The 15,239-nt window shown below is 38.7% G+C and overlaps 1 protein-coding gene across 3 annotated transcripts in view; it reads right to left on the reverse strand.

Annotated features, from left to right (window-relative positions):
* EFR3B (EFR3 homolog B) overlaps window positions 1–14,679 on the reverse strand; it is a 59,063-nt gene extending 44,384 nt beyond the window's left edge. For all 3 annotated transcript variants that reach the window (XM_044663762.1, XM_044663763.1, XM_044663765.1), the window contains exons 1-2: window positions 14,599–14,679; window positions 13,037–13,164 (exon numbers count right to left, since the gene is read on the reverse strand). In XM_044663762.1, the coding sequence (XP_044519697.1) occupies window positions 13,037–13,143 (107 nt within the window). In that variant the 5' untranslated portion in view covers window positions 13,144–13,164; window positions 14,599–14,679. The remainder of the gene's footprint in view (window positions 1–13,036; window positions 13,165–14,598) is intronic.
* Between the last annotated feature and the right edge of the window lie 560 nt (window positions 14,680–15,239).

A 15,239-nucleotide genomic window follows, 5' to 3' on the forward strand; every position in this document is an offset into this window, starting at 1 on the left:
AGAAAGACAAAATATCCATTGGGGGATATAATACAGGTCCATATAAGTGGACACAAAGTATGTAAAAAATAAACATACAGGGGGCGGCTGGGTGGCTCAGTGGATTGAGAGCCAGGCCTAGAAATGGGGGGGGGGGACCCTGGGTTCAAATCTGCCTTCAGACACTCAGGTGTGACTGAGCAAGTCACTTAACTTCCACTGTCTAACCCTAACACTCTTCTGCTTTATTTTATTTTTTTATTTTAATTTTTATTTTTTAGAAAAATTTTCCATGGTTACATGATTCATGTTCTTACTTTCCCCTTCACCCCAATACCGCCCCCCCCCCCATGGCCAATGTGCATTTCCACTGGTTTTAACATGTGTCATCGATCAAGACCTATTTCCATATTATTGATAGTTGCATTGGTGACTCTTCTGCTTTAGAAAGAATATATGGCATTCCAAAATGGAAAGTAAGGTTTAAAAAAAATTTTTTTTTAATCCTTACCTTCTGTCTTAGAATCAATACTGTGTATTAGTTCCTCGGCAGGAGAGTGGTAAGGGCTAGGCAATGGGGGTTAAATGACTTGCCCAGGGTCACACAGCTGGGAAGTGTCTGAGGCCTGACTTGAATCCAGGACCTCCTGTCTCTAGGCCTGACTCTCAATCCACTGAGCTACCCAGCTGCCCACTTAAATTTAAAAAAAAAATAAACAATATTTGATGATCACATGGATCTTCATGTTAATCATATTCAAAAAATTCAATTCACTTTAATTCAAATAATTCAATTCACTTCTTTTCTTTTTTCATTACTTTCCATGTGAAGCCCTTCCTAAAATTGGTGTCCTCCTTCCCTCAATGACTTGATATTTAATTACTTTATATTTATTTTGTATTTATTCTCTATATAATTATATATGCACATGTATTCTCCCCCATGGAAGGTATACTCCCTGAAGACAGTAATTGCTTCATTTTTGTCTTTTTATCCCCATCACCTACATTCCATCTCCTCCTACAGAATGGAAGCTCCTCAAGGGCAAGAAATGCTTCACTTTCGTCTCTGAATTCCTGCCACCTAGCAATATTTCTGGCAGTACCTGGCCCATGGTTCTTGTTGGTGATGCTCAGTTGTGTCTGAATCTTCATGACCCCATTTAGTGTTTTCTCGGCAAAGAACCTGGAGTGGTCTGCCTTTTCCTTCTACAGCTCTCATTTACAAATGAGGAAACTGAGGCAAACAGGGTTAAGTGACTTGCCCCATGTCATATAGCTAGTAAAGTATTTGAGGCCAGATTTGAACTCAGAAAGATAAGCATTCCTGATTCAAGCTCAGTGCTCTATCCACTGTGCCACTTAGCTGTCCTTGGTAGGCATTTAAAAGCTTGTTGACTGGGGGGCTAACTAGGGGGCTCAGTGGATGGAGAGCCAGGCCTAGAGATGGGAGATTCAAATCTGGCCTCAGACACTTCCTAGCTGTGTGACCCTGGGCAAGTCACTTGACCCCCATTGCTTAGCCCTTACCACTCTTCTGCCTGGAGCCAGTACACAGTATTGACTCCAAGTCGGAAGGTAAGGGTTTAAAAAAAAATGCTTGTTGACTGGCTGATCAACAATTCACAGAGGAATAGTATGGGTTATCTCTATACCTCTCATCATGTTTCATAAAGGCAGCTCCTCTAAGTCCCAGGCTAGTGCTGTCACTGTTTCCATCCTACCCCTATTTCTTTTTTATTGCACGAGAACAAACGACAGCAAAGTCGATAGTGGGGATGCTTGTGAGTCTGAGTTTCCTTCTTGCTTTTATAAAACACACGCCTCATATTTATCAGCTATAGCCCATTATATGTTTCACCTCTGGGAATGCTTACAAATGGGACATGCCAAGATATTATCTACAGCGAGTCTGTCGAATCTGAGGATGACATTAGCCTTTCAGTGGCTAAGCAGGATCAAAGCAGTGAGGGAGAAAAGCTTGCTCTGGGCAGCCTGCCATTCTTTGGCTCTTCCCATTGATAAGGCCTTGCCCTTCAAAGAGCCCAGCTGTAGTCACAGTCCAGAGGACCAGCTGTGCTTTGTAGACTCAGCTCTAACAGGACTCTGTTCTCCTTACGCCAGGCATCAGCTTCATGCCAGAGCAGCCTGGAATGAGGCAAAGACAGGCTCTGTCGCTCCTGTGGTGTTCGTGCAGGAACCCAGGTCTGAGAACTTCCCTGCAGTCTCCAAACTGATGGAACCGGCAAGGTCAGCAGGGTGAGGGATAGGGAGGAAAAAGAGCAGGAAGATGGCACAGGAGAGGAACTTTGGCCACATCCCTGAAAGACTGATGAGGTGTCCAAGCACCTATTAGAACAAATCAAGATAAGAGATAAGAGATTTTTATCTTTCTCAAATCTCTGCAGTTTCCCTCTGCACGGAGATCAAATACTTCAACTCTGACGTTAAGAAGGATAAAATTAGGGCAAGAAAGGGAAATGGAAGCAGCCAGGGACAACATCAGAGAGCTGTTTCAATGTGAAGAGAAAGGTGAAGGCTCCCTAAAAGCCATTGTTAAGACAGTCAATTTCCCTTTATTCCCAACTAGAAGGCAGGGATTGGCTTCTTCTTGAATATTTTAATTCAGTAAATATTAAGTAGCTATTGTGTGAACAAATCAGAGGTAGAATGCCATTGCAGATAAAAGTCTGGGCTTCAAGTCAAAAAGGCTGGAGTTGACATTTACTAGCTATGTGACCCTAGGAGGGTCACTTTACCTCTGTGTGACTGGCAAATCCCAAGCTACAAAGCCATAGATGGTTTGGGATCTGGTTCCATGAAGGGAATACTCACATGGGGAGTCTGAATACTGCTACATGCTTCAGGATACACAAAGATAATTAAGATGCAATAAACTATGAAACAGTCCCTCATGAAGTTTATCACTTAAGAGAGAAAGAATGAATAACTCTAACACAAAACCAAATGTGCTGAATGCAGAAAAGAGGCACAATTTCAGCCTTATCACTTTCTTTCATGGATTCCACAAGATCCCATAAACTGCTCATCTCACTATTCATCATCTATGACATTCCCATCTCCCATATTTAGTGCCTTTGCCTGAGTCATCTCTCATGCCTGGAATGCACTCCCACTTTACTTCATTTCTTCCAGTACTCAGCTCAAGTTCCTTCTCCATTCGGACTCTCCTCTTGCCCCAGCTGCTAGTGCTTACCCACAAAATTACCTTGATTTATTTGGTGATATCTATCTATGCACATGTTTCTTCCATGATGTAAGACAAGTTCCTTGAGAACAGAGATTGTTTCACTTTTGTGAACTCAATAACTTACTGTCCGTTCCAGTTTATATCACTGGTACCTTGCACAGTATCTAGAATACAGAATTTAGAGCTGAAAGGAACCTCTAATCTCATTTAATCCAATTCCCCCCTCATTTTAGTGATAAGGAAACAGAAGTATGGAGAAGTTAACTGACTTCCCCAAGGTCACACAAGTGGTAACGGGCAAAGTCCGTTAAATTTGAGCTCAGACTTTCTAACTCTAAATATAGTACTCTTTGCATTGCAACATACTGCCTCCATTTGTTGTTGTTTAGTCACGTCTGACACTTCATTTGGAGTTTTCTTCTTTTTTTAATTGAAATTTTTTATTTAATTAATTGATTTAGAATCTTTTTCCATGTTTACATGATTCATGTTCTTTCCCTCCCCATAGGCAACGAGCAATTCCACTGGATTTTATGTGTGTCATTGATCAAGATCTATTTCCATATTATTAACATTTGCACCAGGGTGATCGTTTAGAGTCTACATTCCCAATCATATCCCCATCGACCCATGTGATCAAGCAGTTGTTTTTCTTCTGTGTTTCTGCTCCCACAGTTCTTTCTCTGGATGTGGATTGCGTTCTTTCTCATAAGTCCTTCAGAATTGTCCTGGATCATTGCATTGTTGCTAGTAGAGAAGTCCACTACATTCAATTGTGCCATTATGCATCTGTCTCTGTGTATAAGGTTCTCCTCGTTCTGCTCCTTTCATTCTGCATGAATTCATTTGGGGTTTTCTTGGCAAATATACTGGACTGGTTTGCCATTTCCTTCTCCAGCTTTTTTTTTTTACAAATGGGGAAACCGAGGCAAAGAGGGTTACGTGACTTGCCCAGGGTCACACAGCTAGCAAGTATATATGTCTGGCCAGATTTGAACTCAAGAAGATGAGTTCTTCTGACTCCAGGCTTGGTACTCTATTGTCCCACCCAGCTGTCCATGGTAGCCATTTAATACATGTTTGACTGACTGCTAAGAAAGATCTGAGGAAGCAGAACATATAGTTTCACTGGAACCTAAAGTCAAAAGCTCTAGAAGACAAACAGGACGGATGCTCAAAAATAAGTTTCACTTGTTACTCATTGGCCAACATTCACTGAGTATCCATTATGCGCAAACCACTGAACTAGGCTTTACGGATGGTCAGGGGCTCCTCTGCAGTTTCTGCTATATCTCCTTGGGGCAGGGGGCACATCCTTTATAGCTCTTTGAGTATGTCTTATCCCAGATGGGAGCCATGGGGAACATGGAGTTATCTGGAATACAGAAACCTGCTAGGGCTAGCTGGATATAAGCCTGAGTCAGATGAGTTCAGTGTGAAAGACACAGACCCACTGTGGTCACTCTATCCAGAAGGCCTGGCAGAAGATAGGGTTTGGCGAGCCAGAAGGGCTGGAGTAAAAATAGCTAATAATTGCTAGCATCTATGTGATGCTTTAAAGTTTACAAAAGTGCTTCACAAATAGCCTCACTTAATTCTCACAACAACCCTGGAAGGTAGCTGCTATCATTGTCTTGAGGGAACTGAGGTTGACAGAAATGAAGTGATCTGCTCAGGGTCACACAGTTATCTGAGCTCAGGTCTTCCAGATGCCAGGTCCAGGGCTCCATCCACTTTGCTCCCTAGCAAAGGGTAGATAGATAGGTAGTAAGCTAAAGTACATGAGAGCTAAGCAAAAGTTAACAAGTAATTCTAGATTAAGAGCTAAAGAATCACAAAATTTCGAAGGTAGAAGGGACTAATTGCAGAGTTGGAAGATATCTTGGTCTGTATCAATCCATATTAAACCAAAAATGCTCTCTATTACAACTCCAGGGGGTGAAAATTAGATGTTTTGGCATAGTGGGCAACTTGGTCTCAAGAATGCTTAAGAAGTGCTTGATGGTTTTTGTATTTGTGAGGTGTGACATTTATAGTTACTTTATAGATCTATATTTGCAAGACTAGCTGCTCAGAGATGGAAGGAAGAAGGAATAAAAGAAAAATGGAAGGAAGGAGAGAAAGAAAGGAGGGAGGAAGGGAAGGAAGAAGTAAAAGCATTTATTAAGCACTTAGCAAAGGTTGTAAATTAGGCAACTGCCATCTGGAAAACCAAACTTCATTAAAATAATAGGATAAATATTAAAACTAAGCAATGATTCCTAAACTTCTTCTGGAGAACCAGAGTAAAGGATGTCCTCAAAGAGATGTATGATGGAAAAAGGAGATAGGCTAGTCATGTGTCAAGAGTAAAGAGTCAAAAAAAAAAAAGAAAAGAAGAAAAAAAGAGAAAGAAGTGTAAAAACAAGTAGCTGAATTATATACAGTATAAAGTAGAAATGGGGAGAAGAGTAGAAGAAGCAGGTTTTTGTTCATTTTAAGGAAAAAAGTTCTAATCACTAAAGAGTAACAAAAGTAAAATGGGTTACCAGAGGTAGGTAAACAATTTCCCCTTCCTGGAGTTCTTCAAGAAAAGGCTAGGTGGGGGCAGCTGGGTAGCTCAGTGGATTGACAGTCAGGCCTAGAGACAGGAGGTCCTAGGTTCAAATCTGGCCTCAGACACTTCCCAGCCATGTGACCCTGGGCAAGTCACTTAACCCCCATTGCCTAGCCCTTACTACTCTTCTGCCTTGGAGCCAATACGCAGTATTAACTCCAAGAAGGAAGGTAAGAGTTTATTTGAAAAAATAAAAATAAAAATAAAAGGCTAGGTAACCACTTGTTGGAGATATGGTTGGAGAGATTCCTTTTCTGGTAAGTAATACTATGTAGCTCAACTCTGATTTCTGTAAGAGTAACTTGCTAAAAAACAGAAAAACACTGTATGTGGCAAAAAAAAATATTATATGATGTCAACTATGAGGAAATAAACTAATATCAACAATACAAGTATCCAAGACAATCCCAAGGGACTCATGATGAAAAATGCTATCCATAGCCATAGAAGGAACTCTGACAGTCTGAATGCAGATGGAAACATACCACTTTTTCACTTTATTTCCTTCATGGGTTTTTTCTTATATGTGTAATAGACATCCTTCACTACATGGGAAATATTGTTATGATTAAAATTCTCTGGAGACCATAAAAAAAGACAAAAGGCCACTCTAGGTGTCATGGTAGGCTTATAATGTTAAGAAAATCAAGGAAAGACAAAGAATGTAATCCACTTCCAGAGAAAGAACTGTTGGAATAAGAATGCTGATGAAGGCATAGGATTTTTCATTTGTTTATTTGGGTTTATGTTTTGGAGTTTTGGTTTTATAAGATTTCTCACAAAAATGAACAATGTAATCAAGGAAAGCTCTAAGCATTCTGGGTAAACTTCTCTTTGTTCAACTTATGGGACAACATGAACAAGAATCACACAGGATGGGCTGTATTCTTTCCTTCCGCATCACTGAAAGGAACTTTGATATTGTTTTGATCATGGAGGCATTTGAATATCTGAGGTTCACATACCAAAGAAATTCTATGCTAAAATTTAAAGGAATGCAGTAAAGCATCCAGGTACAATTTGGTTTCTTCACCCCACAAGCAGAGCTCTTAGCATGGGGAGCTCCTTGAGGATAGGGCAAGTCTTCCTATCCTCAGATCCTGGCACAATCATAGGCTGGTCACAGTAGAGAAGGTGATTAATAAATGCTTGATGATTGATTATTGACCAGTATGCAATTCAATCTTGTGTTTCCCTGCTAAGGGATCAGTAGAAAATCCCCCTTTCTTATTGTTAGCCCTTTCTCCTAGGCCAAAGCTCAAGATTGAGACTTGTATAAGGATGATATTAGAAAATAAATATTGTTTTATTAGTTTGGTGATAAGAAGTAGAGAAGCTGGCTTGAGAAAGAATTGGAGTTTCAAACAAAGCTGAGCCAGAGCATTAGTTTCAAGTCTAATGTTTTTTTCTGTGACAGTTACTCTCTCTGGGAGTGGTAGTTGTTCTCTGGCAGTTGGCAGAGTCACTGACAGAGACTCTCTCTCCTGTCTGAGGTAGAAGGAAAGGAGAGAAAGACCTGAAGGAGTTAAGTGTTTTCCTTTCCCAACTTGGGACACACTAGTGACTATCACTGTTTTTATAGATTGTTTTAACTCTGAGAAAAACAAAGAAAAACCTGGTCTTTGGTTTGGACTCTGAGTTTGCTAAGGTTCAGACTCCTAACTTGATTCTTATTGAAACTCAACCAGCTAGCCTTTGTTATTTTTATAACTGGAGGCAAAGTTAAGAATTATAAGGATAATATTGTTAGTTTATTTAAAATATTAAAAATTTGTATTAGTCAGATCAGGAAGGATTAGTGTAGCCTGTGAAAACAGGAGAAGTGGTTTTTTGCAGAACCAGGGAATTTTATTTGGGTGGAATTAGAATCTCTGGAGTTAGAAATCCTTTTATCCTTATATATTTTAATAAATATTTTATTTTTCATAACAAGAGTCTTTTTAAATTTTTTTACACTTTGCATACAAGCAGAGGAAGTTTGGACAAGGCTACCCTATCCAGCCCTGCCCCTTGGGCTGACTCTTTCAGGCTTTTAATATCTCTGCCTCAGTTTCTTCATCCATAAGATAAGGATAATAAGAGAATCAAACTTCTGGGACTGCTGTGAAGATAAAATGTAATAATACTTGTAAGGCACTTTGCAAAATTTAAAATAGTATCTAAATGATGTAGTGGATAGAGCCTGGGGCTTGAAATCAGAAAGATTCATCTTCATGAGTTCAAATCCAGCCTTAGAAACTTATTAGCTAGGTGATCCTGGACAAGTAAGTTAACCCTGTTTGCCTCAGTTCTTCATCTGCAAAATGAGCTGGAGAAGGAAATGGCAAACCACTCCAGTACTCCAGTATCTTTGCCAAGAAAATACTAAGAAGAGTCACAGAAAGTTGGACATGCCTGAACAACGGCAAGATACTATCCTCTTCCTCATTATTATTACTATTTTCCTGTGGGTTGTGGTCTTCATATTCCACATTTCTTGTATCCTGGGCAAGGATGGGACTCCTGATAACATTTAACAAGGACTCTATGTGTGTCCTGGATACTTTGGCAGTGTGGTGAAGCCTATAGACCCCTTCTCAGAAGAGCATTTTTAAACACATGGCATAACCAGCCAAAATTAAAAGGAAATTAGGAAACTTGGGAATTTTTTCTTAAAGCATATTTTTCTGATAAAGGCCTTATTTCTCAAACATATAGGGAAATGAGCCAACTTTACAAAACTAAGAACCATTATCCAATAGATAAATGGTCAAGTAATATGAACAAGCAGTTCTCAGAAGCAGAAATGAAAGCTATCAATAGTCATATTTAAAATGTCCTAAATCACAAATATTTGGAGAAATGCTTATTAAAACAGCTATGAGATACCACATTACACTCATTAGATTGGTTAACATGACAGAAAAGGAAAGTGACAAATGCTGGAGGGTGTATGGAAAAACAAGTACAATAATGTACTGTTGGTAGAGTTGTGAACCGGTCCAACTATTCTGAGAACAATTAGGAACTATGTCCAAAGAGTATAAAATTATGCATACAACTTTGACTTGGCAATACTGCTACTAGGTATGCACACCAAAGATATCTTGTGGTGGTGAAGAATTGAAAACTGAAGGAATACACATTAGTTGGGGAATGGCTGAAAAAGCTGTGGTATGTGATTGGAATGGAATATGATGGTGCTATCAGAAACAATGAAGGGGATGGTTTCAGAAAAATCTGGGAAGGTTTATATTAACTGATGGAAAAGAAGTGAGCAGAACTGGAAAAATGTATATAGTAACATCAATATTGTAATGATATTCAATTGTGAAAGACTTAGCCACTGTGATTAATACAATAATCTAAAACAATTCCAAATAATTCATGATAAAAAATACTATTCACCTTCAGAGAGAAAACTGATGGACTTTGTGAATTGCAGCATATTTCTTTTTTTAAATATATTTTGCTTGCTTTTTTTTCATAGCATGACTAAAGTAAAAATGTTTTTACATGACTTCATATGTAAAATGGGTATTGTACTTCTTGCTGTCTCAATGGTTGGGGAAAGGGTGAGAATTTGGAACTGAAAACAAAAAATTAACAATTATGTAAATAAATACATGGAGTTAGAAAAGAAACCAATTATAGTAAAATAAATTTATCAAAATAGTCTATAAAAAAAGATAGGTTCACAGACTCCAGGTTAAGCACACCTGAATAGAAGTAAGTCCCTATAATAGAACAAAATATTCATAGCAGTATTTTTTTATGATAGCAAAGAACTAGAAACAAAGAAGATGGCCATTAAATGGACGCTGACTAATCAAGCTAAAGTACATGAAAGTAAGGAATATTACTGTGCTATAAACAATAACAAATATGATACAGAAGCATAGAAAGACTTACATGAACCGATGCACAATGAAGTATGCAGAGCTAAGCAAAACAATGTATACAATGACTACATTAATATAAATGTAAATGACAACCACAAAATAATCAAAAGTGAATGCTACAAAATTATAAAGAATAATAACTCCCAAGAAGAGATAGAAGAGGACACCTCCTCCCCACTCTTTTTCAAAGAATTCAGATTCTAAAAATCACACTCTTATCTTCTGTCTTAGAATGGATACGAAATATAGATTCCAAGGCAGAAGAGGGGTAAGGGATACGCAAATGGGGTTAAATGACTTGCCCAAAGAGCAAGGAAATGTCTGAGGCCAGATGTGAATCCAGGACTTCCAGTCTTCCAGGCCTAGCTCTCTATCCACTGAACCACCTAATTGCCCCCTAGTTTTTTTCTATATACTGATCAGTTTCTTCTCTCTTCTTTTCCTTTAAAAAATATTACTTGTTACATGGGAAGACTCTATGAGAAGGGAGAGGGTAAGGAATACTAGAAATTTTGATGACATTAAAAAATATATCAGTAGGGGGCAGCTGGGTAGCTCAGTGGATTGAGAATCAGGCCTAGAGACAGGAGGTCCTAGGTTCAAATCTGGCCTCAGACACTTCCCAGCTGTGTGACCCTGGGCAAGTCACTTGACCCTCCACTGCATACCCTTACCACTCTACCACCTATGAGCCAATACACAGAAGTTAAGGGTTTAAAAAATTAATTTAAAAAAAGAAAGAAAAAATATATCAGTAGAAATTTATTTATCCCTGAGTACAAAGTGCTCAGTCATCACCATTCAAATAATGCCTGGCTAGGTTCAACCAACAAAATACTAAACGAGCTACTAAGAGTAGCAATACAAAATACTAAAACTGGCTACTAGATTAGACAGTAAAGCTCTTACAGAATAATAGGAAAGATGGGACTACAGACAGTCTTAGACTGGTTGCTTTGTATTCCTTCCCACGGAATTCATCTTCCTTCCCTTCATCCCCCACTTCTTGTCCCTAACTTATAGCCTGCCTAAAGCTCACCTATTTTTCACTACACATTCCAATTTCCACAAAGAATATGAAAAACAAGTGCCCACACTGAAAAAAAATGGTAGTGCCTGAGGGAGAGAGCAGGATTGGAAAGAAAAAGCATCTCTGCTAACTGGCCATTAAAACATTCTGAAGCTTCCATTTCTCATCCAATCAGCCACTGAATATCTTATCATCAACACTATCAACACTACCAAGGCAAAGGTATGAGCTTTAACTTTTTGACTTTTCTTCTTCAAGGCTACCCTTCAACTTTGGATAAGAAAGCAAAGAGAAGAACAGAAAAGAGACAACAAAGAGGGCCAAAGCTAAGTAGACATCTCTTCTCTAAACATTTACAACTCAAGTCCCTTGTGGGGACTTTATATACTTGGACATTTGAAAGGTCATTTAAAAAAAAGTTTTATTGATTTTTTTTGTTTTTACATTATAAAAGTCATTTCTGGAAATTCCTCCCTTATATCCACTACAAAACTGAACCCTCCTTTGTTGGGATTTTTTTTTTGGATCAGATACATGATTTTACTAGCCAAGAAAAATCCTACAACGAATACTTCTTTTATCAATGCAAGTAAACACCTGCTCTTCAATTTATAGTCTCAGAGACTTGCCTAGGGTCAATTGTCAAACCAGTTAAGTGTTGGAATCAGGAAGAGAACCTAGGACTTCCTGACTGTAAAGCAGACTCACTATTACGCCTTGACTATCACTATATATACTCATTGTTGTGTCTCCCCAAGAACCAACCTCAATCGCATTGCTCTTAAGAGCAAGGGAATAGTTTTGAATGCCTCTTCTTGGAATAAGGAAATTTATAGGCAGCCAAAAAAAAAAAAAAAAAAAAAACGAAGGCACTGGTTCAAAATTCCCTGGGTAGGGTTTTTTAAAAAGAGATCTAGGCCATCCAAATCATCCCCCAGAGTCCTTATAAATTTCAAGAAGGCAAGGGAAATTATTGTTAATTAAATGTTGAATGCTTATACTAGCAAGCATGATGTCGCTTTTCTTTAATGTATTCTAAGTACACTTTACAACACATCAGGGCCCCTCATATAATCAATACATACCTACATTTATGCCCATTTTATTAGACTGGGAGTACAAATGCACTCTTTTAAATGATAATGGGGGTTTATAGTTGCTGGATCTTTTGCATTTATGTTGGTTATATTCATGATTTATTTGATGCTGAAGCCTTAGTCATGAACGCAACCTCCAATTATAATAATGTTCCTATGGAGAAAAAGGGTTTGATTTATGTTTTACTTTCTAGAAATCCACATTAGAGCAAAATGGAAACTACTTGCGTAGGCACAAGAATGTTAAGTCAGGAAAAAAAAAGAAAAGGGCACCAAAGTCTGGGGACAGATCTAGGGTCAGAGAATGGAGGGGGAGGAGGGACAAAGAATGAATATAAATCAGAAAGCAGAATGGAGAGAAAAGATTACAGATTTCCACTTCAGAAACTGGAAAATTCTGCTCCTCTTTCATAAAATGGCCATTTATATTAAACTGATAACCCACTTACTAAAAAGGGAGACTTCCCCCACAAATTGTCACTTCAATTGGACCTCACAAACACGCTCTACATCTCCAACCCTAATTCCTTTGCCTGTGCTGCTTACTCTGTTCCAATCTAATCTCTGCCTATAAAGATCCTGACTATTGAGCAATTTTGTGCTTGCCACTGCCCCTACCACCGCTGCTATCCCTTCTTATACCCTAACTGTCAATTCCACCAGCCTTCTCAAACTAGCTCAACCTCAGTCTTACTTGAATCTTCCCAATTTCCTCCCATCCACTGGCAAAGTTGAATGGGAAACATACTCACTCCTCTACATGCAGCCTTTAACAAAAAATATTATGCCCTTGTGTCACGGTAGGGCGGAAACAAAAAAAAAATCAACGTATTTTTTAAATTAAATATTATTTTTTCAATTTATGGTCACCTTTGTCTGTGCTTCTTATTAAGATACAGATAGGTTGACTAACTCCCCAAACACTTAGACAGCAACAGAATAGCTTTGTTGGGGACAATGATAAATTTGGGTCAGTGAGAGTTATATATGAGGGATGAAATGCTGAATGATGGAATCAATAGGACGTTAACTTTTCTTCACACTCAAGATGCAGTGATAGAAATAAACTCAAACCAGTGTTTGACTTTAAGAGACAGGTAACAAGTCCCCTGCATCCCAGGTCAGGTCTTTCTGGCATTGCTTCAATGAATTATTTGGTATCTGATAATTTTCATAAAATGTACTCATCCTATCCATACCCTGTAAACTGAAGTTGGTGCCCGACCTCCCCCTACTGCTTACCCATATCGATGGCGGCCCACGTCTCGGATAAGCCTTTCAGAGAGGTAGGCACCGATCCGGTCCAGTTTCTCTGGAGCTGAGAGAGCATAGAAGGTCAGCTTCTCCATGTTGGTCTTCACGAGGCCATCCTATAAAGGCACAGACAGCCAATGGTCATACCTACCATGTTTATACCAAGGAAGGTTCTTGTTTCAAATTATTAATAATAATGACCTAGATTTATTGAGTACACCATTGGGGATAGTATTGACATATGAGAGACTGACAGAATAGTATTGAAATATGACAGTATAAAGAGAATGTCATAATTCTTGGAGGCACGGTAGAGAAATGCAGAACAATGAGATTAAAGGTTCTATCCCACTACATTTCCCTCAAAAGGAAGGTTTCTTCTATTTCTGATCACTAATATATACCTATCTACTTATCTATCTATACATCGTTTTATGATCAAAGCAATGGAGTTGGGACTAGGGTTCAAATTCTGCCTCTAATATTTCCTAGCTCTGTAACCAGGGATGAGTCATTTAAGATAACAGATAATGTATTTAAATGCTTATTATCTACCAGGCACTAGGCTAACTTAAGCTCTCTGAGCCTAAATTTCCTCATCCGTAAATGGAGATTAAGAATAACCAAAGAAAGGATCCCATAGAATTGTTCTGAGACTCAAATGGGATGACATAAAGCATTCTAGAAATGTCATTCATTTTTGTTACTGGGGCTCTAATCTTATTATAACATAATTAGTAAGCTATTTCCCTCCTCCCAACCAAAGGAAAACAAGGAAAGTATTATCGTCAAGAGCTCCCACTACTCAAAAATCAGAATGAGTCAATCTGATAAATGCCACCCCCGAAGTTCACAAAAATAGCCTTATTCCTTAAATAAATTCCTTCCTTAAAGGCCAATGATTTGATTGTCTGTCTGGAAATACTCAGAGATAAAAGGTGTATGGAGACATGCTGGCCAAATCAGAGATCTCCACCAAGGAGACTTCCCAGACTTGCGCTTGTTCTATTATCCCAGAATGATGAGGGGAGCTTATCATACCAGCATCTGACAGGATTATGGGAAAGCTAGTAGCATGTGATAGAGGGGAAAATTTGCTTTACTCAGCCCCAGATTGTTGAACTGGGAAAAATGGGTGGAAGTTAGAGTCAGATTTTGCCTTAATAAAGGGAAAATCTAGCAATGATCTGTCTAAACGTTCTGTCACTAAAGGCCTATAATCAGAGCTAGATTACAACTTTTCAGGGATATTGTAGAAGTAGATTCATGTAGGGAGACAGACTAGATGAGTTACAGAATCACAGAAGTTTTAGAATTGGAAGAGGTTTAAGTGACTAATTAGCTCAACCCACACCAGAAAGGAATCCTCACTGTAACAAAAATGACAAGAGGCATCCATCCTTTGGCTTACGACCTCTACTGAAGGGAACTCCCTTCCTCTGCCTCAAGACATCCACTTGACTTTTGGACAGCTTGTCTTCTGACACTTCTGAGGGCCTTTCTAGCTTTGAGATTCTATGGATCTGTGGTAGGAAGGGAGGATGACCTACCTCTGGGTCCTCTGGGAAGATATTGTCAACCAGTCTCTTGTATCTGGGGCGAAGGGCACCACAACACCCACACACACCTGGAATGAGAACAAAAGAGCCTTTGAGAAATGTGTTCCAGAAGGTTTGTATGAACTGATGCAAAACTAAAGCAAGCAGAACCAAAAGAATAATTTATGGAATAAAAACAACACTGTAAAGACTAGAAACTCTAAAAGACTTAGGAATTCTGATCAACACAATGGAACAAATCACAATTCCAGAAGGGTGATGATGAAATATGTTATCCATTTCAAGATAGAGAAGTGATGGACTCCAAAAAACATTTAATTAAAAAAAAAAGAATATGAGAAATGTGTACCAGGCATACTACTAGGCACAGCAAAGAGCTGGGTCTTGGAGAATAGAGAAGTATATGACAAAGCAATGGAAATGCAAGTAAAAATTAAAATTGATACTAGTTCTGCCTTCTACATAGCCTACTCTGGCCTGAATACTTCCTGAATTTTGCATGATGCCAAGTTATTTTTTATTCTGGCATCCCCTCTCTTTTAGCAAAGCAATAAGGGTGAGATAAGCAGATGGGAAGAATGTTCTTAAGGCAGGCCAGACCCCTAAGTAGAGTTCTGATGGGGCTGGGCTTT

The sequence above is a fragment of the Gracilinanus agilis genome, chromosome 2 (genome assembly GCF_016433145.1).
Source record: "Gracilinanus agilis isolate LMUSP501 chromosome 2, AgileGrace, whole genome shotgun sequence".
Classification (NCBI taxonomy): domain Eukaryota; kingdom Metazoa; phylum Chordata; class Mammalia; order Didelphimorphia; family Didelphidae; genus Gracilinanus; species Gracilinanus agilis.